This window comes from Ischnura elegans, chromosome 3 (assembly GCF_921293095.1).
Source record: "Ischnura elegans chromosome 3, ioIscEleg1.1, whole genome shotgun sequence".
NCBI lineage: Eukaryota > Metazoa > Arthropoda > Insecta > Odonata > Coenagrionidae > Ischnura > Ischnura elegans.
In genome coordinates this window covers 109,299,007-109,324,215 of record NC_060248.1, presented here as the reverse complement: position 1 = coordinate 109,324,215, position 25,209 = coordinate 109,299,007, and the positions used below count along the sequence as shown (strand labels likewise).

General features: G+C 37.5%; 2 protein-coding genes across 6 annotated transcripts in view; one reads left to right on the top strand and one right to left on the bottom strand.

The window, feature by feature from the left end:
• Nucleotides 1-2,498, bottom strand: part of LOC124155241 — a 56,914-nt gene extending 54,416 nt beyond the window's left edge. The window contains exons 1-3 of the mRNA XM_046528958.1: nt 2,320-2,498; nt 1,651-1,815; nt 1,137-1,281 (exon numbers count right to left, since the gene is read on the bottom strand). Of these exons, the coding sequence (XP_046384914.1) occupies nt 1,137-1,281; nt 1,651-1,791 (286 nt within the window). The 5' untranslated portion in view covers nt 1,792-1,815; nt 2,320-2,498. The remainder of the gene's footprint in view (nt 1-1,136; nt 1,282-1,650; nt 1,816-2,319) is intronic.
• A 4,504-nt stretch (nt 2,499-7,002) lies between these two features.
• LOC124156354 (1-phosphatidylinositol 3-phosphate 5-kinase) overlaps nt 7,003-25,209 on the top strand; it is a 69,839-nt gene continuing 51,632 nt past the window's right edge. For 4 of the 5 annotated variants that reach the window (XM_046530867.1, XM_046530869.1, XM_046530866.1 and 1 more), the window contains exons 1-8: nt 7,003-7,366; nt 11,648-11,784; nt 15,865-15,996; nt 16,105-16,294; nt 16,455-16,812; nt 17,140-17,349; nt 17,636-18,000; nt 20,828-21,007. In XM_046530867.1, the coding sequence (XP_046386823.1) occupies nt 7,255-7,366; nt 11,648-11,784; nt 15,865-15,996; nt 16,105-16,294; nt 16,455-16,812; nt 17,140-17,349; nt 17,636-18,000; nt 20,828-21,007 (1,684 nt within the window). In that variant the 5' untranslated portion in view covers nt 7,003-7,254. The remainder of the gene's footprint in view (nt 7,367-11,647; nt 11,785-15,864; nt 15,997-16,104; nt 16,295-16,454; nt 16,813-17,139; nt 17,350-17,635; nt 18,001-20,827; nt 21,008-25,209) is intronic. The other variant, XM_046530868.1, reaches the window with a different exon arrangement.

Sequence of the window (25,209 nt, the reverse complement as noted above, 5' to 3'; positions counted from 1 at the left end):
ACTAACAGTAAAGGAAAAATTTGATATATTTGCATGAAAGCCAATGATTCCTTATTTCCCCTTAAAATCTACTAATAAAATCTGTTTTTAAATTAAGGAGCTAGATTACAGCATTTTTACTGGTGTACCAACTTCGATGTTTCATTCAAACTGGTTAGGTACCGGCAAACTTCTGCCTTAGTACAAAATGTTTTGCAGAGGAATTTTATCAGACAAGAATATAATACAAAATTGAACAAATGCCTGATAGAGTCACATATTCTTGCTTTGGATAATGTAGAATGATGCACTCAAAGCATACGGATAAGATAAAATTTTAATTGATTTGGCAAGCAAATGCTAACAATACAAAAAAAAATATGGGGAATCATCAGCACCTTGGGAGACAATAATCGTGAAAAACCGAAAGGGATTAACTTTATTTCAAATACTGATTCAAAAAAGAGGAGCACTCCGATACCTACTCTGCACAAATGCTCAACAATTGCCCACTGACTCAAATCCGCTCATCTTAAAGCCCTAGTAGTACTACATTAGAACTAGCGGACTTGATTTAGTGGGCGATTGTTGAGCATTTGTGCAGTGGAGGTATCAATTCATCATGTAGGATTCAGATAGAAAACGATATATTTCTCAGCACTAGAGAAGGGGATCATGGTCTTATCAAATTAATTAACTCTTTTAAAATATCAAAACAATTTCTTTTTACAATTGATAATGATTTTTAAAACAATTTCGTGTTACACTTGATTTTCAAACTAATAAAAGGGATAATATAATGTTAATAAAGCCAGAATAAGAACATTTTTTGAAAATAGAAGATGTAATGAATTTATGCTGTATAAAAAAAATATCTCATTTACTCCCCATTTCCAAACAGCAATGAAAACATGTCAAGGACGTACTTTTGCCATCTAGACAAGATATCATTTAGATCTAAAACCATGTAATAAGAGTCAAGTAACAACCCACTATAAACAATACATAAAATGAGCTGAGTCATTGGCTAATCGAGAAGCAGGAAAGGAAGAGAGCAATATCGAAGTCATACCCAATAGCCCAACATGAACCACTCCAGTGACTCCACCTTAAACTTTGAATGAGGATGATGACAAAAAAGCATTTTTCTTACTTACCAAATCCTTGCTTGGCTCGTGTCCGAAGATCCGATTCTGGGATCACACTGGCAAGAGGAACAAAAAGTCCGTGAGATGGTTTGCAATAAAACAGCCTTTGCCCAGCCCATTTTCCGTCAACACCTCCTAAAGGAAGAGCCTCGTCCTGTTCCATCCAAAGAAAAAAAGAATTGATGAAAAGCACCCATTCCACCATACAGTGAAAGTGTCATTCCAGATGCTGAAAACAAGATACCAAGAAGAGTTCTTTACAGTTGACCAAAACTTGTCAACAATACTTCACCATACACGAAAAATGGTTCAATTGATGAAATATCTTATAGAAGAAGATAAATAGAATTTAATGTAAATAGGAGGAAAGGGTTCAGAGAAAGAAATGAGAGATTTAAAAAAGATTGAACCAACTTTTTGACTGTTGAACAAAATAGACTTTACTTAGGTGAATAAAATAAGCACCATTAATTTTCCCACGATTTCATGCCACATGTCAGCTACATTTTTAATGTCAACTAACCAATTCAATTCCTAAAGTCCAACCAGCTCCCATTCCAGGAAGCCGACCAATCCATCTCGCAGTGGCTGTACGAGGCAAGCCACTTCCACTTCCAAGCCATGCTATTCGCTGTCCAATCAACCAGCGAGGAGGATCTGACATTCCCCGACCTGGAGTATTATTTCACTGAATAGAATAATAAAGGCACATTTAAAAAATTGTGTGATAATTAAAGTCATCAAAAACCAAGTTTGATGGGCTGATACCCAATAGTTTAAGTTTACACAAGTTGACCCTATACATCCGATATATTGAATACATCATAAATGTGCTCAAAACTATACATGACAAAAGAAACAAATTAAGGCATGCAGTCGTCCTAAAGTATAACCTGATTCAGGGCACATGTAACACTTGTCTTAAACTACTACGTGTTACACCGTGTTAGCAAGGAGGGTCTACTGGCACAGGTGCATGCATTAGGAACAATCCTTGAATAGGACTGAAAGACGCAACCGATAAAGTGCAACTAAACATTTTTCCGAATTTAACCAAGAACATATTCGATCAGGGCAAATTATAAACGAATAAAAGCCATAAAATATTTCCACTGACAGCCACGAGATAGCATCACGAATGCAGATGGAGAATACATCAGCAAAGTGACATTTCTGTATTTTGTACGATTACCTTTGATTAATCCGATTGTAAGCAGAAGATAAATAAGGGTACATTTCGTCACTTCCAAGCCAACGAGGAAGAAGCAATTCCCAATGAGCACATTACACCAAGCGATACAAATAACAAATTAAAATTACACCTCTATAACCTTTGTAAAACAATAGGCGATGCGATAAGGTCTATTTTTGTCAATAGCCAGGCCTAATAAGTGGGCCAAGGAACAGAAAATAAATTCCGCTTGCAAGACGGTTTACGTTCATAGCAAACTGATACTGGAATTTTTAATCAATAATTAGCATACTAACCTAATTACGGCCGGGACCTTTTCTCTACCCACAAAAGAACATGCCGACAAAAAAACCGCACATTTGAGCGAAGGAGTGGAAACGCCGTCACAAGACAGTTGAGATCGCGATGGCGAACAGAGCGGGAAAACGAATAGGTAAAACAACAACACAATGCTTCGACTGCAACTTATTTCGCTATTTTCCCATTTAATTTATCCGTCTAACCAATAGTTAACTAAATAAATGAATCAAGCGATACTAAAAGAACTTACAAAACAAAATTGAGGTATTACTGAACGAGAATGCGTGTTGTCAACGATCGTATATAATTATTTAATGTCACCGTATATACGGTTCCGTTAGAATATCACAGATATTTTACCGATAGGTAACTTTCGTGGAATTGATAAGTCGTTTAATTAAGTAAGGTAAATACAAATAATATACCCACTACCGAATGATTGGACGTTCTTGATAACTGAATGAAACGTAAACTAGATGGTAGATACCATACGCAATCTGTCGAATAGTCCGAGAAAATGGTGACCGATGGTCTCAGCCAAATATGCGGATTACATACATATCAGTCATAACGTTATATAAACATCGGCTGTAGCCAATGTTTCTAGTAGCTATTGGGAATTAGCCTTTTTTACTAAAACTACATTTTATACCTGCAAAATTGAAATTAGACGTGTTTGAGAGATATTCGAAATGGCAGGCACATTTACTTTTATATGGCCACAGCCTGTTGCACGTCAAGCTTGAACCTCTGCTTCGAGAAAAATTCTTAGTCATCTGATGCTCAATGTTTTTACTTACGACTTACTTATCACACACTGTTACGGTGAATTGTGCATATGGCCTGCAGATACTATTATCCAAGAAATACTGTTGGGCGAGTGCCTGTGGTTGCAGTGGCGGTGATAAGGGCCTCACAGACCCCACGGTGGGGAGGGGTAAGGCTTTAATTCATATCCATTTACACAAACATGGCTTATATAGGGGCCCCACCAAAATTTTTGCCTGGGGGGAGTGTGGACGGAAGGAGGGAGAGGAGAATCCTTAGCACCTCCATTGTGTGGATGTGTTTTCCTTTGAATGCAACATAACGTATACCAAAAGACTTTGAGAGGAACACCATCATTCTTCTTTCAAAAAATAAAGTAAAACAGAGAGGAGTGAAGATTTTTTAAATCTGTTACTGTAAGTTCAACTAACTGTAGAGGCCTTTTCCCCAATTTCACTTGGATCTTCAACCTTGACCTCACCATAATCTATTCTTTCTGGTACCAGTCTATATCTCTTGACATCTTCTGTGTGCATATGCTCTAAAAATGCTGTATAACCATGAAGAATGCCACCACAAATGTCTTTCCACAGCAGAATTTCGAGACTTTCTCTTCTCTCGTTCCATTTCCCCAGCCCAGACTCCAATCTCTGATCACAGCATTTCAATTCATCAATACCATCAGGTTTTCCTTTCCTTCCTGTGAGCTCATGACTTTCTCTTGGTGCTCATACCTTAATATTTCAGTTTCTTCCTCTAATGATAGAACATTGGCTTGTATAACTGTACCATTACATTTGTCATTCCCTTTTCTCTTGGCTACCATTATCATTTCAAAGAACTGTCACTACACATTCACTCCTACTAGCAGTTCTTACAACTCCTAAAAGTTGTTTATCCTTGGACTATGTATATGCAGTGGAGTGCAGTGACACAGTGTGTGCAGTATATGCAGTGGTGGATCCAGGATTTCTTTCTGGGAGGGGGCCGCAGCCGCAAGCAAGGTCGTATCCAGGATTTTGTTTTGGGGGGCACAAGGATTCCTCGTAATACAAAATGAACACAGTGATAATGGGACCGTATTGAAAATCTTGCCTATTTTTTAAGGTTCTGGGGGGGCACGTGCCCCCATGCCCCCTCTTAGATCCGCCTATGCAGTGGTGTGCAATGACCCTGACCCGGTCGTAAACCCGAGAAGCTTTCATCCATGCTATTCACGGGGAAAAGCTCAGATTCTTCAGTGACAGTTACAGTAGGTGAAGTATAAGGGGGCCTCGGCTGACAATGAGCTGGGAGAGAGATAGGGGAAGGCAATGAAATTCTTTGCTACAGTCGTTACCCAAGTTTTATAATTTACTCCTTTTCACCAAATATGTAGAAAAAGGCTGATATGACAAGTGCACAACAATATGCTTCACTTCAACTTGTCACAAGCTTACTTGTCTATCACTGTTAAGGCTACCTGAGACTTGATAACACAAAAGCAGCCCACCAAGTTGGAGAGTGTAAAGCAGGGGCGCAGCAAGGAATTATGGCTGGGGGGGTTTTAGGTGCAACTAAACCTGGGGTGTGTGGTATACGCCAGGATAAGTGGGAGGTGCAGGGCCCCTCCCCCAGAAATTTTTTAAGATAAATGTTTCAAAATGGTGAGTTTTATGGCTTTCTGAGGGATATTTTATTAATCCTTATACTTTTATATAAGTATATTAATCAAATGAAGTAAAATGGATTAAACTTAAAAGTTCCTCGAAGTGCTTTATCCCCCAAACTCCTAGCCTCTGCTTTAGTTAGCTTCCAATTGGTTGTTGTGCAAGTTTGTAGAGTAAGTGTAGCTTCTGATTGGTAAGTTATGGTAATGGTCATACCTTTCCTGCCAAGTTGTGTTGTATTAATTAATCATTAATTGCAAGTAATTTTAATTACTGAATACTAAGATAGAAGCAGCGTTTTCCTTGCTTCATGTAAGTGCACGCTTCTTGTGTACCTATACGACTCTATAACCACCACTCCAGAAGATAAGCGCTCCAATCCACTTAATCTTCACTCATTTTTGTAGGATCCCTCACACAGTCAGTAATGCCTTGACAGAGAGTACAAGAGAATTTGTAGAACACTTTTCAAGCGGAAATCTTGAGTTCTTGGTCATGAGTGACAGCGTAAGTCTATAATGGGAATTGGATCTCTCTAATGAGTAATGGTGCGGAAAAATGCAACAGCAGATGTTGAGACCTCAGTAAGAGACAAAATTTAGACCAAAAAGGGTAGTGCCCACTAACTTTTAACTTTGGTGCTTTTATTAATTTTTTTCATATTTATAAAACACCAGAAATAACCATTATTAGTGCATAAATTCAGTCTTGTATGCTGGTGGTGAGACTTGCAAAAATTTCAGCAGACATTCCAGAGCTGCTATTCTGAATATAATTAAACCGCGGTGTAGTAATACCGGGGAGTAGCATGCATGCTCGCAGTATTATGGGAGAAGGCGTAACCATCATATACAGGCCAGACATTGGTCTAATGCTGGCTGCTGATAGTTAGTGTCAGGCAAACATAACCAATTACGGCCTGAGTAAGTGCACAGTATATTGGTCCATACATAACTGGTAAGCAATGTCATTGTGCCAAATGACAGTGCCAACTTTGGCTTACGGTAATACAATAATTAAGCAGTACATTGGCTTCAATGACATTGTCATTGATTTTGACAAGATTGTCAGTTAAGGAATGCAACATGGATAGAGAAAAATTAAGGATAAAAAGCATCTTGCCTATTCAAAATGATAGCATTTTGCCCCAGCTAAGTTTCAAAGCACGATTACTTGTTTGAAGAATTGTTTTATAAAGTTGAAAGGGAAGATTTGTTTTACACAGTTGTGAAATGATCAAAATTACGCATACGTGATGCTGACATGTTGAATGGATAACCCAACTTTCAATGAAAAGAAGATAAAAGTTTTGATAATGCTATCTGTATCACTTTGGTAAAGCAATTAAAAAGCCACAAGATAAGGTGTAGGAAGAGAAAGTATAAACAAATTACATAACTTTAATGTATGAATACCAGAGGATAAAGACATGAGAGTAAAATTGAAAAGATCTCCCCATATTGAATATTCATTTCTTGATATGAAAATTATGCCCACCTGCATACACTCACCTTCCTTCATCCACTTTACGGAAACTTTGCCCAGAGGAAGGATTTCGGTACAACAATTTCCAGCAGTCGTAACTATAATGGTACATAAACGTTTCAGATAATGATATAAATTCTCCTAAACAAATTTAAATGATGAATTCTCCACTGCATTACAATCGAGTTTTAATTGTTTAAAGACACCCACCTACAGGGTGTTGGAATGCTCAGCGATATATTACAACATTTTTGGTCAAAATATTGATTTAAATACCTATAAATTCAACATAAATCTTTCCTGAGCTTATATACCATTTTATCGTTTAAAATTCACCTTCTTATTTAATCAACGTTAATAATATTGCGTATTCCTTGTTTAACGTTACCATTCCCTCCAAATAATTTAAATTCTGTTTAAATAATTCGTTCTTCATTTTTTTCCTGTCATATGTTAACAAAATACGTTCGCAAGGCGACGCTGTGGAGAATTTGACATTAGTTTGACGGAATATTACGTAAAAGTTATGAATATGTGATAAATGTGATCTTTCAATAGTTTCTGTCCCACTTTAGTGAAATCCTACATGTCTTGTTTTTCATAATCAGCCGACTTCATTTATGAAGGCAGTAGATCCTTTCGAGGTCAGAGCATTGTTTTGATGTGTTTGCCTGATCTTATCTAGTCATGTGAATAAATTTCGCCATTAAATACTTGGGAAGACAGTGCGAAAATGAGTAATTTGCAGTCCCCGACGAAATTGACTGAATTTGCTCCATTGAGCCCAGAGGGAAGACAACCTGGTGTTGGATTCCTTTTATCCCGATTCTTTAAGATTAAACGGGGTAAGTCATTTTTTTATTGCCAAATAATGATTAGTTGGTGGTAACGCCATAAATTTTGCTTCAAATGATATCTAGGGCTTCACTAAGCTTTTTTCTCTCTTCAAATATCTTTCTCTCTATTTGCTTGTCAGATAATATACTTATTTTCGTGAATGTTACCCCAGAATTTTTGCTGTTGGGAAGGGAAAGATAATTTTAAGATAAAAATGACGATTTATTAGTTTCTATCGTTATATCCTCTATATCCATGTGATATACATGTACACTTTCTTTTAGTGCTCAGTATCCCATTCCTATTGAAATCATTGTAAATTAGCCTGGGACATTCCAATACTTGCTTGTTTATGATACTCATAGTTGGTGAAAGAAATTATTTAATGTACCTCTCATGTATGCGATGTAGATTATATATTCTATTGTTTCAAAATGGTAATTACCATAGTCAACTAACATATATCCCATTTTCCCACTAGGGATCTATAACTTACATCCGCACCCTTTTGGGACATAAACATCGGATCTTTTTAACTTAAAGCCCAGTTTAAATGGGGAATGTATTTCCCCACCCGATTTACATGTAGGAGCCCGTGTCAAATTGTTGTAAAGCCGTGAACTGCTGGAATGTATTAAAGTACTTCTGTAGCTAGGATTATTGGCAAGGGGGGGCAGACAGTTTTTCAGGTTGGGGAACAAGTATATATTCCTGGGGGGTGGGGAGGGCGGTAAAACGAATGTAATTGTAAAATGCTTGCAGTTCAAGTTGCTGAAATTGGGCAAAAATTCTTCCAGGTCGAGTGCTGCTTGACCTGCCCCCCCCCCCCTACCCTGACTATGACCCTTCATGCAAGAATGCATGAATGTGAGGTAGCAAAAGAGCTCTTGTTCTAACTTTGGCCAAGTATCTATGCATTTGCACCCCAGATTGAGAATAAAAGAAAGTCTAAGTAAAAGAAAGGTGCAATTACATGCCCTATTTAAAACAGCTTTAAGACTCCAAGATGAGGGATAATTAAGAGATCTTGTCTTCTCCCAGTCATGGTCCAGACTCAACATTGGAAATATTATTATCTCTGCTTAACCATCTACTCTTCCCTCCCCTTACTCTCAAATTAAGTGGCAGTCAGTGTTTTAAAATTGATTAGGCCAGCACATAGATATTAACTCATCTAGGGCATCGTCTTTAATGTTTTCGATGGGCAAAATGGATGGTGGGTAATGATGTATTGGCCTTAAAAGAATTATCCGTGCATCCCAGTCTTCTCTGACTTTTGTATCATTATATGTGATGTGATTATAAGCTGATGTGCTGGGTTCTAAGGTCTAGCAGTATGGTTCATCACTGACAATTGTAATAAATTGAAGGAATCCAATTAACGGAAGGGAAAATGGCAATGAATCAAAGTACATAAAAAGATGTTTTTTATTTTAGTATTATGCATAATTCCTTGAGAAGTCCAATAATATCACCAAAATTTTGCATCAACGATTAATTGCTTTCATCCTTTAGTGCCGAACATTGGGTGGAGCCAATGGGCATTTTCATACGCAGAAGACCTACCGTTGGGTATAGCTGTCGTGGATTTTTCAACCCTAATGACTGGACGTCGGCTCTAGCCGATGCGAGGGAATGGTAGTTACCGTTGAGGTAGCAATTGTCGGATGCATTCAGGCCCGGCCTGAGACCCAACTTAGCGAGACCATAGGGCTGCTCCTCTACAATAAAGCCCGACCCTCCCACGCATTCATGATCATCCTTACTGAAGGAATCCTTTGCAAAATGGTTATATTGTCTATGGTTTTTGCATTGATATATTTTGTTGCATAATACAATTTTTTTATACTTTGGAATGAATTCTTTGTTTTGTTCTGTGCATAAGCAATTTTTAAACAAAATTTTAGCATTAAAAATAATGGACTCGTGGATTTATAGTCTTATTACCTTATGTTCACTAACTTCGTTGTTATTAATGCTAGAAATCAATTTAAAATTCCCCATTGCATAAAAAAATATTCGTAATTCTTAAAGAAGAATAAATCATTAAAAATCACGATCAATATTTTGTTAAAAAAAAGACTGGTGCATAATAAGTTGACCGTGGATTCGTGCGAAGATAGGGTTAGAGGATTTAGACCAGTGGCAGGGGTAAGGGACGGGTGCCTTTTGAGTTTGGTCCCAAACAGTGGCGCTGACTCCATGGGGCCTTAGGGGGCCCGAGCCCCCTCAAAGATTCGTTTGGAGGGGTGGAGCCCCCTCAATAATTCAAGAAAATAATTAAGTTATATTATGCTTTGTGAAATCAAAAAAATATATTGGTAATTTTTATTTCCTATGTTTGACGATAGTTACCTTTTAAATAAATTTAACAATGAGTGTTGAAACAAATAATTATAAGGTTAAGCAGGTTAACTGAATGAAGTGGTGCGAATCATGGTAGTGTTTCGGTGCTGCTACACACTTTGAATTTAACCTCTTCCCGGGGCAAGACCTCCGATATGGGCCCCCCCAATATTTTTTATAAGTCGGCACCCCTGGTCCCAAATCTGATGGGCAAAAATACCAGGAAAACTCCACCCTAAAAAAGAGCTCTGCAAAGAGAGGTTTAAAATATTCTCATGCTACTCATTGCACTGAAAACGTTTTCCTGTTGTAGGCACCGGCAGGAAAGGGTTAAAAAGTTATTGCGAGCTTTCGAATGAAATACTTATTATTATAAAGATTTGATTATTTTCATTCTTACCTGTCCTTCCTTGTTCAATTAAGCAAATTGCGTTATATATTTTGGAGCTTTTTCTTCCAATTATGTATTATTAAAATTAAGGGATGAGAGATTTGTGAATTTCCCAGGGCAGTGTGCTTTTGCAGTCCATACATGAAGAAAGTCCAAGTTTCTCTTGTTCTTACCCCTAACTTTTACAATTAAGCATGTATGAAACACTGTGATGGCAAGAATACTTAGCTGAAAAGATATTTGGCCAAACATTGACAAATAATTAGTAACCAAAGCGCTGCTGTGACTTTGTACATAGGCTTTGGTAAAATTACTCACCAAGGTTAAAATATGCCGAGAAAAAAATCATTTGACTTCAACAGGATTTGAACTCAGATCTCCTGTTTGCTAGTCAGGTATGCTACAATCCCTAAATAGCGACAAAGCAGATTTTTTTCTCCCTGACGGCAGTGATGGATACATATGGGGGTCGAGCACTGCCCCTGCGGGGCCACCAGCATTGCCGAACATTGCAGAACCACGGTTTTAACTTTTTTATATCATAAGATGACATTGTCTTGTATATGTGTATCATCGGTTTTAAATAAAACTTTCTTAAACTGTGCATGTGAATTGATTTCTTTTTAGTATGGTAAACGTAAAGGTAGCTCAAGATATCTTTTGTGCCCCCCCTTGAGTTTTTTCTGTGCCCGCCACTATGACAGTGGCTTAGTTAGCAGGTCTTCCATCTCCTGAGTCAGTGCGGACTTAAGACCAGCACCTTGTTTGGTTAAACGAGTTTGAAATTTGCCTTAGAGGAAAGATGGATTGGTGGTATAACTGGTAGCATGCCTGACCGGCAATCGGGAAGTTCAGGCTTGAATCCTTGGTAAACCAAATGGATTTTTCTTGGTGTATTTCTCTCTTGGTGTTTTAGTAACTGGTACATATTCAGTGATGATATTTTAAATTATAAATTGATAATTCTTTTCTGCTGTATAAAATCTACGTAGTTCCTTTTGGCATCAGATCACAGTGATTTTCGGTATTTTTAGAGGATCATAATTCCCCTGGGTTCTTCCCTTTTATTTATTTGCTCTGAGGGTAACTGGGTGATACTTGTTGAAATCTCATGGAAATTCATAAATCTCTTATCCCTTTTTTATATGAATTGGAATAAAAATCTCCAAAATTTGTAGTACAATGTGCTTAACTGATCAATCAAGTTCAGGTAAAAATATAAAAAATAACAATCTTCATAGTAGTAAAAATTTCATTATTTAAGTAACAATAACTAGTTAAAGCAATTAATTATTGAAGCAAAATTTTGATGCTATTATTGGAAATTTTCAAGGAATAACCATAAAACTAAATCATCAAACACCTTTTTATGTATGAACTTTGATTCAATGCCATGGAAATATCACGACAAAAATTGTGTGTTTGTACTGGGCATTATTTTGTTTGTAATTCCTAATTATTTCTGGGATTGAAATTGACGTTTGTAGTTGTACTTTAAATCAAAAATAAAGTGGTGAATGTCAAATAATTTAATTTAGCAAACATCTTACAGGTTCAAGCCAGGAGAGTTTTTCATCTTCTAATGGATCATCTCAAGTTCCTAATCCTGAGGAGGCTAATGCTGCAGGAAGTGATGCCTTACCAAAGAGAGATGCGACTCTCCCTTGTAACTGGGAAGACAATAAAAATGTAAGATGTTTCAATCTTAATTCTGTCAGCAGAAATAGTATCCACAGGGGCAGCTACTCTCACCAAAACTCTATTTCATTAATGGATAGGTAAAATACGAACAAATTTGCAATCACCTTTGTATGCTGCATTAGACTAACAGCTTAATTAACAAAATACAGTTTTATAATTTCTCTTATTACTAATCGATGCTATCTATCAATTTCAAAAATATGTTGACATAGTTCCTTTTAATTCCAATGTTTGATTGGCATGTCTGCATTAAGAATATGTGTCACGTCTTATTGACCAATCCTATTCTCATTTAAAACTTGCGTTATCATCTTCAATTAATCTGGGTTTATAAAGCAAAATTTTATTAACATTTGCATTTACCTCACATGTAAAAATTTTACTTATGAGAAAATACTGATTACTATTAGAATTACGTTATGGACACCCGGTAATTAACTTGGTTTTCCAAATCCGCAATCACGGAGCTTGGTCGCGCACTGTGAGGTTTGGAAAACAGGAACACTGTGCTCCCATGAATGCAGCTAGGTGCTTCCATTTTACGAAGGGGATTCTGACAGAAATAATAAGCCCGGTGTATCCTTGCATTAATGCAATAATTCCAGTGATTTTGCATCTGATTTTATTTTTTTACAAAGATCGCAGAAAATATTGAGCGAGAGTGAAAATCATGCACGGATAATCCACAACACGGATATACCGCAGCCGGATAATCAGGAGTCTGATGTATTCCTGTTATAGTACCCTTCTGGTGAACGGTCTGGAATATTAGCGAATTGATGCGGCATTTTTTAGTGTCCCCCCCCCAGAAATTTCTCCGAATTCCTCCGAACTTCCTCCGAACTTATCCGCAGAACTTCTCCCGCTAAGGACTTTTCGTGCTAAGGTTTTTCGCGCAAAGGATTTTTGCGCAAAGGCCGTTCGACAAAAGGCTCGAAGAGACTAAGTCTCGGAAACTCCTGTCTCTGGAAAATCCTGTCTCTGGAAAACCCTGCATCCAGAAACCCAGCACCTAGAAACCCAGCCCCGAAACCCAGCCTACCTGCAGTGCAAGACTTATATATGACTACTGTGGAGGAATACTTACTCCTTGGCAATCAAGGGGAAATGGGTGCTGAGGTCCTAGTACAGTAAAACTTCGATTTTACGCACTTCGATTTTACATCAAGTCTCGTTTTTACGCAGCGGCACTCAAGTCCGGCCGGAAAGCATAGGGAATTGCAATGGTGAAACTTCGATTTTACATCTTTTCTTGATTTTACGCAGTTTTTCGATTTTGCGCAGCATAACCCTATCCCCTAAGAGGTCGCTAATCTTGATTTTACGCAGTCGTCTTTCGGCTTGTTTTGAAAATCCGACTGGAGCAATATGCAGTTAGGTTATTATTTCGTCTCAATGAGTTGCAAAATTAATACAGGAACGGTTGAAATGACGTCGCGCTGTTGAGCGTGAAACTAAAAACATCGCGAATCTAATTATTGCTTCCCCGTGAGCCCTCTCAGTAATATTTCAGGCTCCATTACGAACGCGAATGTCGCTCTTAGTTCAAATTCGCCGTAGAAGGATATCGAAACCTAAAACACACGGCAATCGCCGTGTATGAGTAACTACTTTTGATTAAGACATGATCGCTGGAGATATTAACATTATCACCTTTCGTTTATTATTAGACTTATTGATCGACGCTGTTTATATCCAGAATTATGAGCTACGGAATATCTATCCCTAACGCAAGGCTTTCTAGAATTTTGCCAACGCTACGTTTTCCGTCGCCCCAGCGAAATATAACGGCGAAATGAGTCGTTAAAAATACTTCCGTGCCAAAATTTTGGCTTCCAAGGTGATCCAAAAAGGATAGTCGTACTTCTAGTATGGACGTTAGTCGATGGTGATTCAACACGATGGTAAAAGCAGCATGCATTGTCTCATTCCCAGGCTAACCCCACATCTGCGGGACAAATGGAGGCGAGGGAAAATTGCTTGCTCTGCGCGCTTATCAGAACCGACTCAACTTGTATCTCATTGTCAGAGGGTTTAAATTAAACATGGTTGGAACTTGAATAGCTATTAGCTTAACTCCGCTAGGTGGCAAGCGTTTTAACGGAACTGTCCCTTTAAACTCAGAAATGGCTTAGTACCATTAAATCGAAATACAAGTGTCCAGTGTTGTTACCAGATATGGGGAAGCAAAATATTACGTGAAGCTGAGTCACACGGCTTGTGAGTCGAAGGTCCCGGCGCTGAATTTGCGGAAGAATGCCGACAGAGAAGCTTTCCCGGTAGATTCAATCTACTAATGCTAAAATTTCATGGGGAAATGTTTTTTTAATGCGTATAAATTATAAAGAAGGAAAAATTTTCAGGACTATTAGTAATTTTTTATTCATCACGGGCGGCATGACGGCAGTTGTGTGGTCATTTAAATAGCTCACTTTAAAAAAAGTGATCTAAGCACCGGAAATATCTGAATTTCCGAATATCCCGGGTCCTGTGTGCTCCGTATTATCTATGGTATGCTATTTGGAGGTAACCAACAACTGGGGTCATTAGCGCCATGAAGTAAGGGCTGGGGGGATAGGAACCCTATGTTGGCATTAGCCAGGTTGTAATGATAAGCTCAAAAGGGACCAGGACTTAACTTCCCATCTGATGGACAGAGTGGTGCACTGGAAGTGCCCTCCACATTAGACTCAAGTAGGGATAGGGCCAACTCTGATAAGTCTCTGCTACTGCCAGGACTTGAACCCAGGCCCACAGGGTGTAAAGCCTTTGTGATGTATAAGTAAAATTTTGCTCCCTGTTAATGGGGTTAATTTGGATGACTATCCTCAGGTATCTCATTTCTTCAATCTCCAATCTTTGTTTGTCTGCAGGTGGTTAAACGGATATCCTGAAAGCTGCTTTTAATGAGAATATTTTTGAAAATTAGCTTCTCTGCGACCATTTAGTATCACTATTCCGAGATTTCTCCTGGGTAACAGAAGAAATCTTAGCGCCAGAAATGCTAGCAATTGGCCTTGCTTTGGCTGTTACTTTTGGCTCGATACGGCATTTCAACCATTTTGTTCAACCATGGGAAACACTATTCAGGAATGCAACGTTGTTTCTCTTAAGGTAACACGTCATCTGTGGTGTTGCTTTTGAGTTAATAAGATTATTAGGCTTCATTTTCCGAGCAATAATGAGCAAGTGTTATCCTGAAAACTATACTCCTCCTCAATACCAACTCTTGATTTTACACACTTTGATTTTACACAGTGCCCATATTTCGGTCCCTCCAACTGCGTAAAATCAAAGTTTTACTGTATGCAGTTTGGAGTGAGAAGTATTACCATAGTCCTATCACAACTCTCTCTCCCTCCAACACCTCACCCCACTATGTCCCTCCCCTCCATGTGTTCCAATGAATATCCCTCTGATTCGACTGATGTCTCCAACCCAGAAGTTTGAGGGGAAAACTCCGGCCCTGCATGCTGTTCACTCCAACCCAGGGATGATGTTTTTTGCGGAGTAGCCTGTCAACAGGGGCAGTTACGCAGCAGATTTAACATCGTCATTTCTACCCACCCACTCCTTGCAATATCCCTCCCCTCCACACTTCCTCGTCGTGGAATACCCAGGTCTGTTCTGCTCGAGCGCCCGTACTGCACGGATGGGTGGACTGACGTGGGTGATCTTAGAAAAATTATACTGCTGGTATTTAGTTTGGTAATGTTTCCTCTGGGATCATTAGTTATCATCGTTGTTTTCTGTAATAATTCTGATTTTGAATACTTCTACTTCAAATAGATATTGATGAAAATAACTCCTAAATATTTTTGGCAATTTTTTTCTTGTGTGCTGATTTCTTGTTTGTGGAGTCTTTCCCTGAACCAGCTTGTGACCGACGGTTGGAGTTTCCCTATGTCTGGGCTTACGTGAACAATCTCCTAGATTAACGACGTAACGCCACATATTCAAAGAAAAGTTAGGGAATTCAACAATTGGATATCTCTAGCCACCCTTCATGAACTTAGCTGGTCCTTACAAGGTATGAATATTCATTGAGTTATTTTGAATGCATTGCAGAAACCTGGAGGAAGGAGTAGTAGCCGCTTGTCTAGTATCTCGTCAACAACCACTTCAACTATGAGTGTTGATGGTAGAAGTCTTCCCAATGTCCTGAAAAGAATAAGTAATCTTCTCGCTATGAAACCGACTGTGAGTAAAGTTTCCTTATTCCCAGCTTTTGCGTTCTGTGTGGTTAAAATCAATTTCAAAGTTCTAATTTAGTTGTGATTATAATATTCTCTCTGTTGTGAATATCAGAACCTACAAGCCTATGAGGACACTGAATTCAAGCAGTATTGGATGCCAGATTCTGTGAGCAAGGAATGCTATGAATGTGGAGAAAAATTTACTACATTCAGGAGGAGGCATCATTGTAGAGTATGCGGCCAAATATTTTGCTCCCGGTGTTGCAGTCAAGAGATACCTGGAAAAATAATGGGATGTACTGGTTAGTGCTTTTCATTAATCATCATGATAGGACTTTTTGATGGAATTCTATTCAAGTGTTAAATATAAGTCAAGGAATAATTTTTTGTAAGTAAGAGAGAATAATTGATTGAAAGTAGGGGGTTACCGTTCTTTGTAGTGCAGCAGATTTTACTTTTCAGGTGATCTTCGTGTTTGCACATATTGCTGCAAAGTGGTGCTAGCATATTTACAGTCATCAGATGCAGGAGCAGATCTTTCGGCTGATTTGAGAGCTGTTCAAGAAGACTTGCAAACAAAATTAGGATTAGGTGAAGGAACAAATCTTACTAATGTCCTGGAACTTCCTACACCTGGAGCAGGCCCTTCTGAAGGAATTCGGGGGAACAACAATTTTACCAATGCATCTGCTCCACCATCACTTGGGGGATCTCATACAGGGTCACATCACCATACCCACCACCATCATCATCTTGGGACGGGAGGGTCTCGAAGAAAGACTTCAGTTGGTTATCAAGAGGAGAGGTATCCTGGAGTCAGGTAATTTCACTTTTTTCAAATTAGTATGCTCTCAATTCTCGTTCAAATAATCTTTAATTTCTAGCTATTTCATAGATTAATATGGCCATGAACATATTGAAAGTCTGTCTTGGATTTCATTAATTTTACAAATAGGAGTGCAATATTATGTATGAGTTACAGCTAAGGCTTCTGAGTGTGCCTTAGTAAAATCAAGGATTTTTAGTTTCTTCCTGTCTGTGTTAAAGGCTCAATGAATGATATATATAGTTGAGTAATAAGATTTTTAGTATTAATGTTAACTTAATGATGTTTATGTTAATGATGATTTAATTTTGAAATTTACAGGAATGCAGATGATAACATATCTAGAGGATTGGTATCTCACGTCAATGGGAAATCAAAAACTCACTCTGCGGGGTTGCGACATGTATTTGATGAAATGTGGAGGAGTATAAATCTTGGATGTCATAGGTATCATTTGAGAACTTTCCAATCATGCACTGCAGGAAGTGACATAGTCGATTGGCTAATATCTCATGGTGTTGTCTCATCAAGGTGAGTTGGGAATGAAACAATGTAATGACTGTAATGATTTTTCATGTAATTCACCCACAAGTGGTTGATATGAAAATGAGAGTAACTGAAGTTTAACTTACACTCTTGTATGTTAATATTTATAAAGAAAAAGTCATTTGGTAAATGAAAATTTGTACACATATGAATGAAAATCTCTAGACATGTGGTGCCTTACTGGATCCCATTGCTCTTAGTTTGGCCATGTTCGACTCCTTAAGATTTTATGTTGATGTACCTTTCTCTGAAACCTTTGCTTATTTCATAGAGTTCAAGCAGTAGCCACCGCACAATCATTTATGGAAGCTGGTCTCCTTGAATGCATTTCACATCCTGAGGAACGGACTTTCCTGGATGAGTATGCATTGTATAGGCCAAGGAATTCTGCCTCTCTCTTGGCACCCACCACCTTGTCAACATCCTCTCCTTCATCTTCATCATCTTCGTCATCGTCTTCTTCAAACCAACCGGTAGGAGATATTCCTCACCTATGTCCATCATCATCCTCTTCATCAGTTCCTTCATCTTCTCCATCAGGATCTGAGTTGTCACCTGGGCAGGTCTGCTCTGGTGAAGGCCAAGAACCAAACTGGGTGAAGCAATTGGAACAGAAAGGAGATTATTACTCTGAAGGTAAAGTATGAAGCATTGCTGATTATGCTATACCCTTGTCAATGGTTTGCAAAATGCAGAGGTATTAAAATATGCAAAGGTTGGCCCAATAAAAGTAGCCTATAAGTAGAAAATTTGGCTTATACAGTGCAATAGTTGGTCAAAATGCCATTCACATGCTCACCTACTGGATACTAATGAATTTTTAAGTTTGTTCTAATACATATTCATATTTTGCACGATATTAGGTTATTGCATTGCAACAATTCACCAGTCTGTAGTCAAGCTAAAAGGGAATTTCTTTTCTAATCAAAGGCTTTTGTGACCATTATCAGTCGATGAAATGAAATTGATGTCCAATTCACCAATTACTGTGTGAAGAAATTCAAAATACGTAATCCTTTTAGTGATCCAAACGTGACAGTTCCTATTATTAAGATAAAGATGTGAAAATAAGTTAACAAATTAAAAAATGATGACTAATTATTGAAATACGAGTGTATTTTCAAATATCTCATCCGTCATGTTTTAGATAATGAGGCTCAAATCACCATGTGTACCAATTTTTATTAAAACTATAGGTGGTCTGTGCAGGTGCTTGTTATCGCTGCAAAATGACCCTTTGAGAAATTGAGAATATTTATGACACATGTAAATTTAGAAAGATATATATGTTTATAGTATATGTAATTATAAAGTAACTAGCTGACCCGGCGAACTTCGTACCGCCTAACAATCAATGAACTTACAGTTTACTTACACCATTTATAAATCAAGAGCGGCTGTATCGTTTTTAATCATGTTTAATTTATTATAATAAAATAAGGATACAAATTCAATAAAACTACGTAAATGAGTACCAAAATTGCTTGTCAGAAAGACATTTTCTTTATTGAATCTACATAGGGTGAATCGGAGCACGTTTACGCGGATTTTTTTCAACAAATTTTCTTACGTTTTAGCTTAAGAAATTTTGATCATTGTGGTTTAATAAAGCAGTTCATGAAATAAAAATTATACGCATTCAGTTGTTGGCTATTTGCGTTATTAGCTGTAAAAAAATGTTTTTAGGTCCAAGTCTGTTGCATACACTTGGCCCATTCAGGGGGCAGGTTGACACGACCCCAGACCAACGCTTGACTGATGCTCAAAATCGTGCAAGAAAAGCCCCTATGAAGCAGCATTCGCATTAAATGACTTAAGGCGCGCCAGTTTTAGTATCTCTATTTGGAAAAAATGCACTGCGTAAACGTACTGCATGCGTAAACGCACCACGGTGAGCCCTACACATTCGGGTTTAATGTCTTGCGTAAAGCACCTTCTGAGAAACAACAGTTTTTGTTTTGTTATCAGGCGCAAGATGAAGCGGATGAAGCTAAATAAATATAGCGAAACAAAGCAGTGACGCCAGGAGGGGAGATTTTGGGGGATAAACCCCCCCCCCCCCAAGAGCTTAGAGAATTTTTTTATGAAATATTTTGTTATTAATATTTGAGGGACGGATGACTAACAAACAAAACATATTTAACTATTCACACAGCCACAAAACCCACTATTTTGAACTATTTATCTTAAAAAATGTCTGGGGGAAGTGCCCCCACACTTCCCGCTTACCTTAGCGAGTTTTCTAGGGGATGGTACAGAGGAAGAAATACAGAGGATGGTTTATCGACTCGAGAACATAGCACGCTAAATTGACCTTGAGAAAATCATGGGTTTTCATTAGCACATGAGCACAAACAACACAAAAACTGAAAGAATAACCATGCGATTTTTTAATCGTTATCACGAATGCAACACGAATTGTAAATTGAATACATTTAGGCTCAAAAGGGCATATGAGTTGAGATCATGGAATCTACGGAATGAGGACTTCCTAACCTTTGAATTTTCCTTTGAGTAAAGTTGCGTGAATCACATTCATCGCCAATTTTTTTAATGATCAAACACGTTCCGTTGGATAGTTATGGTTGGTTTAGGCTTCGAAAGATCATGAGCACAGAAACTACATTTCTCTGTAAATCGTGCCTTGGTAAGCCAGGTACGTCCAAGGACTTAAAATACTCAGATAGATAGTTGGTGATTTCGTCTTCGTTTGTTACACATTTAAAAGATTTGAATCCATGCAGAGTACGAACTATTTGAATTTACCTCGTTTTAGTCATCCACATCTTCGTTCTTGCTCGCTAAATCAACCATCTTTGATTCTTTTGGTGATCAATCATATTCTGGAACTCTTTGTTGATGAGCTCACCTTCCGCTGACTCTAATTTGCAATCATTCTAAGGAAATGAGTCAAAACTACTCGATTCCTCGACAGGAACACGGACATTACCGTTTGTAAACAATTGCTTGGAGATTTGTTTACAAACACGGTAGTGAAGTGTCAACTCGAGCTGGGCCACGGCTGGGCTTACAATCAGCTCGAATTAAATTTTTAAAATGTAATTTCAATTTAATTAATATTTTGAATATATTTAGTTAATAAAATGTTATATTGTTACTAAATTCAGTTATTAAAGTGGTAAAAACAAAACAAATTATTTAATTTGTAGTTTTGACCGACTTATCAATTGTTGTGTTACTATAACTCCTAAAAGCATGCCCATAGGAAAGAGATGAATTTTTTTGGTGAAATTATCCTTTTTTTAATGGCCTATATGTTAACCCCGCCTGAGACGAATCCAAAGAACCAAATCTCATTGAAATCGGTGCAGCCGTTCTCGAGTTATAAGTGTTCTAACTAACACGATTTTCGACTTTCTTTTATATATATAAGATTTCATGCTCGAATATTGTTATAAACATAACTATAGAAATGAAAAATCAATTTTGTGGTCTTTTTCAGATTCTTCTAATCCTATAGCAGATGAAGATCAGTATAGACTTCCATCTTCAACTTCATTTTACTTGGACCTAAATCTTCAGGAAAACAAAGTAACATTATCTCGGCCAAAACGAGAGGAAATAGAGGAAAAAAATGGTAAAGAGGTTGCTGTTAATAAAAAAAGAGTCAGTCACAATTCAGGTTTGTTGGGAGTCTGGGGTGTGTTAGATCTCTTGTATCATCTTTTCCTTTCTACTTCACTTCACTTTGGCTTACAGTAAACTTGTATAGCATGAACTTATGATAGATCTAAGATGTAATGGACTGTACTTGTTAGGTGACTGAACTATTTGGCTAGAATTGATGAATGTATGCATTAGTTTATGATCATAATTTTGGCAAAATTATTTTTTGTGTGGGGCTCATATGAAAAGTTCTCTGCTTGGTTGTTAAAATGATTTTTAGAGTTTTGTTATCTTTTTATATCTTTTTGATCTTTAAATCTCTTTTTACACTATGATAGCTATCCAATGATTATTACTTTCTTTTGGAGTGTGGTAGTTTAGTGAGTAGAGCTCTTGGTTGCTGACTGAAAGGGCATGGGTTCAAATCCCTAGTGATGACATCGGACACCCCTAAATAAAATCCAAGATTTGCAAGGTAGTCCAGGAGAAGAAACTGGCACATCTACCCTGAAATTGTGAAATTCACACACCTGTGGCTTAGTGGGTGATGAGCTCTGCTTTCACCTACCCAAATCAACCTTTGGGTTCAATAACTGAACAAGTACTTAATTAAGATGGGTCAGAACTTTTCAGACCATTCACCTATGTAAATATGATTGAAATGTTTTCAAGCTTTCACTATTTATTTTGGCCAGCTCTTATAGCTTAAGTTATTCCAAATTGACAAAGGTGGAAGATATATGTAGGATGAAATACATTTATGAGCCTGCCTCTTCAGATCAGAATTACTCTATATTTATTGTTACTTATATTGGAAATAGTTGTGAACAAATGGAGTTAAGCTACAATATTCATCATGTTTACAAGTAAATTGATTTAAATTTTTTTGGTAGAATTTTGATTTTGAATTTAGTCTGCTTGAACAATTGAGAACAGATTTCTTCAGGAGCGACAAGGAAAACATCATCTTAGAGCCCCCCTTCCCTTATTTCCGGGTCCGACAAGCGATAAATTAAGAGAGATATTTTGCCGAACGGATTGATACAGGAATTCGTTTTTCCTCCAACCATAAAGGGCTTTAACAAATGCTAGCCGTAATTTTTTTTATATGTAGATGGCTGGTGTCCTAACACCCCATGTCACTTGCCTTTTTAGGCAGCTTGTGGGGTAGTATGTAGATGTAGATGGATGTAAAATGTTTGCAACCTGTCATTCAGGAATTCTGGTAAATCTTAGCTCCATGTAATATGTTTTCCTCAGCTTTTCTTCATTTTAACTTTATTTTTTAAAGCGCATGCATAGTGGTTTAAGAGCCTTTAATCTGAAAATTTAGACTGGTCCGAATATTGCTGAATTACCATACCTAATATAATTTTGTATTAGACCAAGCATTATTAGACATGAACAGGATACACCCAGAATTATAGTGAAATACTATCCATCCATAAAATTTAGAAGATGAAATTTTACAACAGCAGTTAGACTTGTTATTTGTCTACATACTTAGGAATATAGCTGCCAGCTTAGAATTGCTGTTTAAATTGAGATATTATGGATATCTCAGTTACATGAGTAAAAGTGCATAAATTCTGTGTTCATGTTAAGGAAATTTTTATTTTTAAACTAACTTTGATCGGCTTACCTTGAAATGATATACAAGTGATTTAATACAAAAAATTACACTATATAGATGATGAGACATGAAACTTAAGTTTTTCTTTATTTAATTAGATTTTTTGAGAAAATTGCTACATATATTCTTGCGTATACTGCAGCCTGTTGTACTGACTTCCTCCAGAGCTAGCTTGGAAGAAAGGCAAATACACCCATGTCTCGTATAGCGCAAGGGATGCGTTCCTTGGGGTCTTTGCGCTATACGAATTTGCATTATACGAGAGCGTTTTAACATTGGGAAGATAGGGATGCGTTCCTGGTAGCATAGGTCTTGGGTATAGAATTTCCTCTAAAACATCTATATTCCCATAAAAAGCCTTAGAAAACATTATTTATATAAATGTTTACAGTTTAAAACATCTTTAAAGATAGTATGCACGCATTCAAAGACTTTTATTCACGTTAAAAAAAAATTCTTACGTGCTTTTGAAATTCCCTCCTGTCGTGCGGGTAGGCTAACATCTGCTATCTCAGGGGATCGTAATGCGTTGCCGGCAGTTGACGATTTTTCAAACTAGTCTAAAAACAACTATTATGTCACTCAGGCCCTTTTGTCGCTCATCAAAATGACAGAAAAATGCTACTTTGAATGTCATTTCATATCTAGCGGAGTTTATGAATGATAAATCATTTTAATTTGAAGTCCTCCGAGTCATTAGCAGCTACGTGAAACTGCCTTTAAATGCCTTGAAACCTGACCCAGGTTTTCCTTCCCTGAAAATGAATGAACGAGATTGCATTCTTTTCCAAAACAATATCGTCTCGTCAACACTAAAAACTGGTTGAGGGGGAAAGGAGCCACTTTCAATCACAGCTTGGAGTTCATCAGAAAATGTTGCGGTGACTGCGCTATCAACACTTGCAGATTCACCTGATATCGCCGCACTGAAAATACCTGCTTGCCGTTTAAATTCTGGAACCAACCGGAGGAGCTTTCACTAAATGTCTCGGAGCGATTACCACTCTCGTCTTTTTGTATTGATTCACTATGAACTTTCCGTATGTGTAGACCGCTTGGTTGAAGTTTGTGCGGCTGAAGTCACTGATGTTTTAACTTCGTCTTTAGTCAGAATAAGGCAACGTTCGTTTAAACTTCCGCGCAATATCGCTTTGACGTTCTCCATTTTCAAAGCAATTGACCTCTTTCAATTCCTCTTCTAGGTTTATAGTTTTTCTTGATAAATTCTTGATTTTTCTATACGCATTCCTATTTTTTGGCATATTCTCTTGGTTTTTACTCTGTATGGCTCTATCTAAATCACCTTCCACTGCTGAACTGTATTCCTGAGAAGCAGAAGGCCTACGACTGCGGGGGGGAACGAAGCCATTGTGTTTGAGACTCTATAGTGGACCCTTTTATGTGTTGATGCTATTCATGCGCCACTCGGCCACCGCTTCTTTTCTCCCCCGTGAATACCGATGACCTTGAAGGCTTTAGCGTAGACCCTCTACCTGGAAGTCAATCGCCCGATAACCTATGACGGCAAAAATACGTCTCAAACCGTATTGCTGAAAAAAACCTCATTTCCACCAGCCCCACGCTTAATTAACTATCTAAATTATTTATTATCATTCTGTTAAGGAGACGAGATAAATTACTTCGGTAGGCCGGCTATCTGGACCCAATGACGAGTAATACTTTTGGCCATTGCACAGCAATGGATTTCGATTAATATGTAAACAAAAAAGAAGATTTGAGGCAAGCAATATTATTAATATGCGTAAAATGATAGAAATTTCGTGTGTACTTAGCGCAAGTTCACGTTTTATCACGAGAGCGTTTAAGATTTTTGATTAGGCTGCACTGCGTTCCAATGTTTCCCCGAGGAACGAATTTGCGCTATATCGAAATTGCACTAATCGAAATTGCGCTATACGAGACATGGGTGTATGCCAAAGCGAGTATGTATAGAAGAAAAGTGACAACATACTGATTTTTTCATAGCACAATTTAATTCTTTTTAGTGGAATGCTAAACTATTTGGATGGTAATCTTGTTCTCATGTGTATATTAATTTATTATTTTGTTCAATAGTTTGCAATAATTTAAGCAAAATACCCAGGTTCCATTTCTGTCAAGTGTATTTTTCTGTTGATTCAATCAGAATTGCTGAAATGTGAGCCAATTTTTTTTACCTAAGCACTTACTTTTTATCCAACTGTAGGATTCTTATGTACCCATAATGAAAAACCATTGTACGGAATATCATATATATGTTATGCCATTTATATTAATTTTTAAGAATTTGAAGGGGGGCACTTTTGGTAGAGAGGTATAAAATTAGCCTAAGTTTGCTAATTTTATGAAACTATTGTTTTCTAAATTGAATTAATTAACTAGTGCAAATATTGGGAACATAAATTGTCTTCATTAAAAGAAATATAGTTTCTTTGCATTACAAGGTCCAATCTTTAAGGCTTATGTTACCTTAAGTATGAAGTGCCAAACTTGATTATTTTCCAGTATACATTGGCCATTTTTCATACTGTCTTTTCTACTTTCCATGATGATCATCATCATTAGTATACAATCCTAAGATTGGT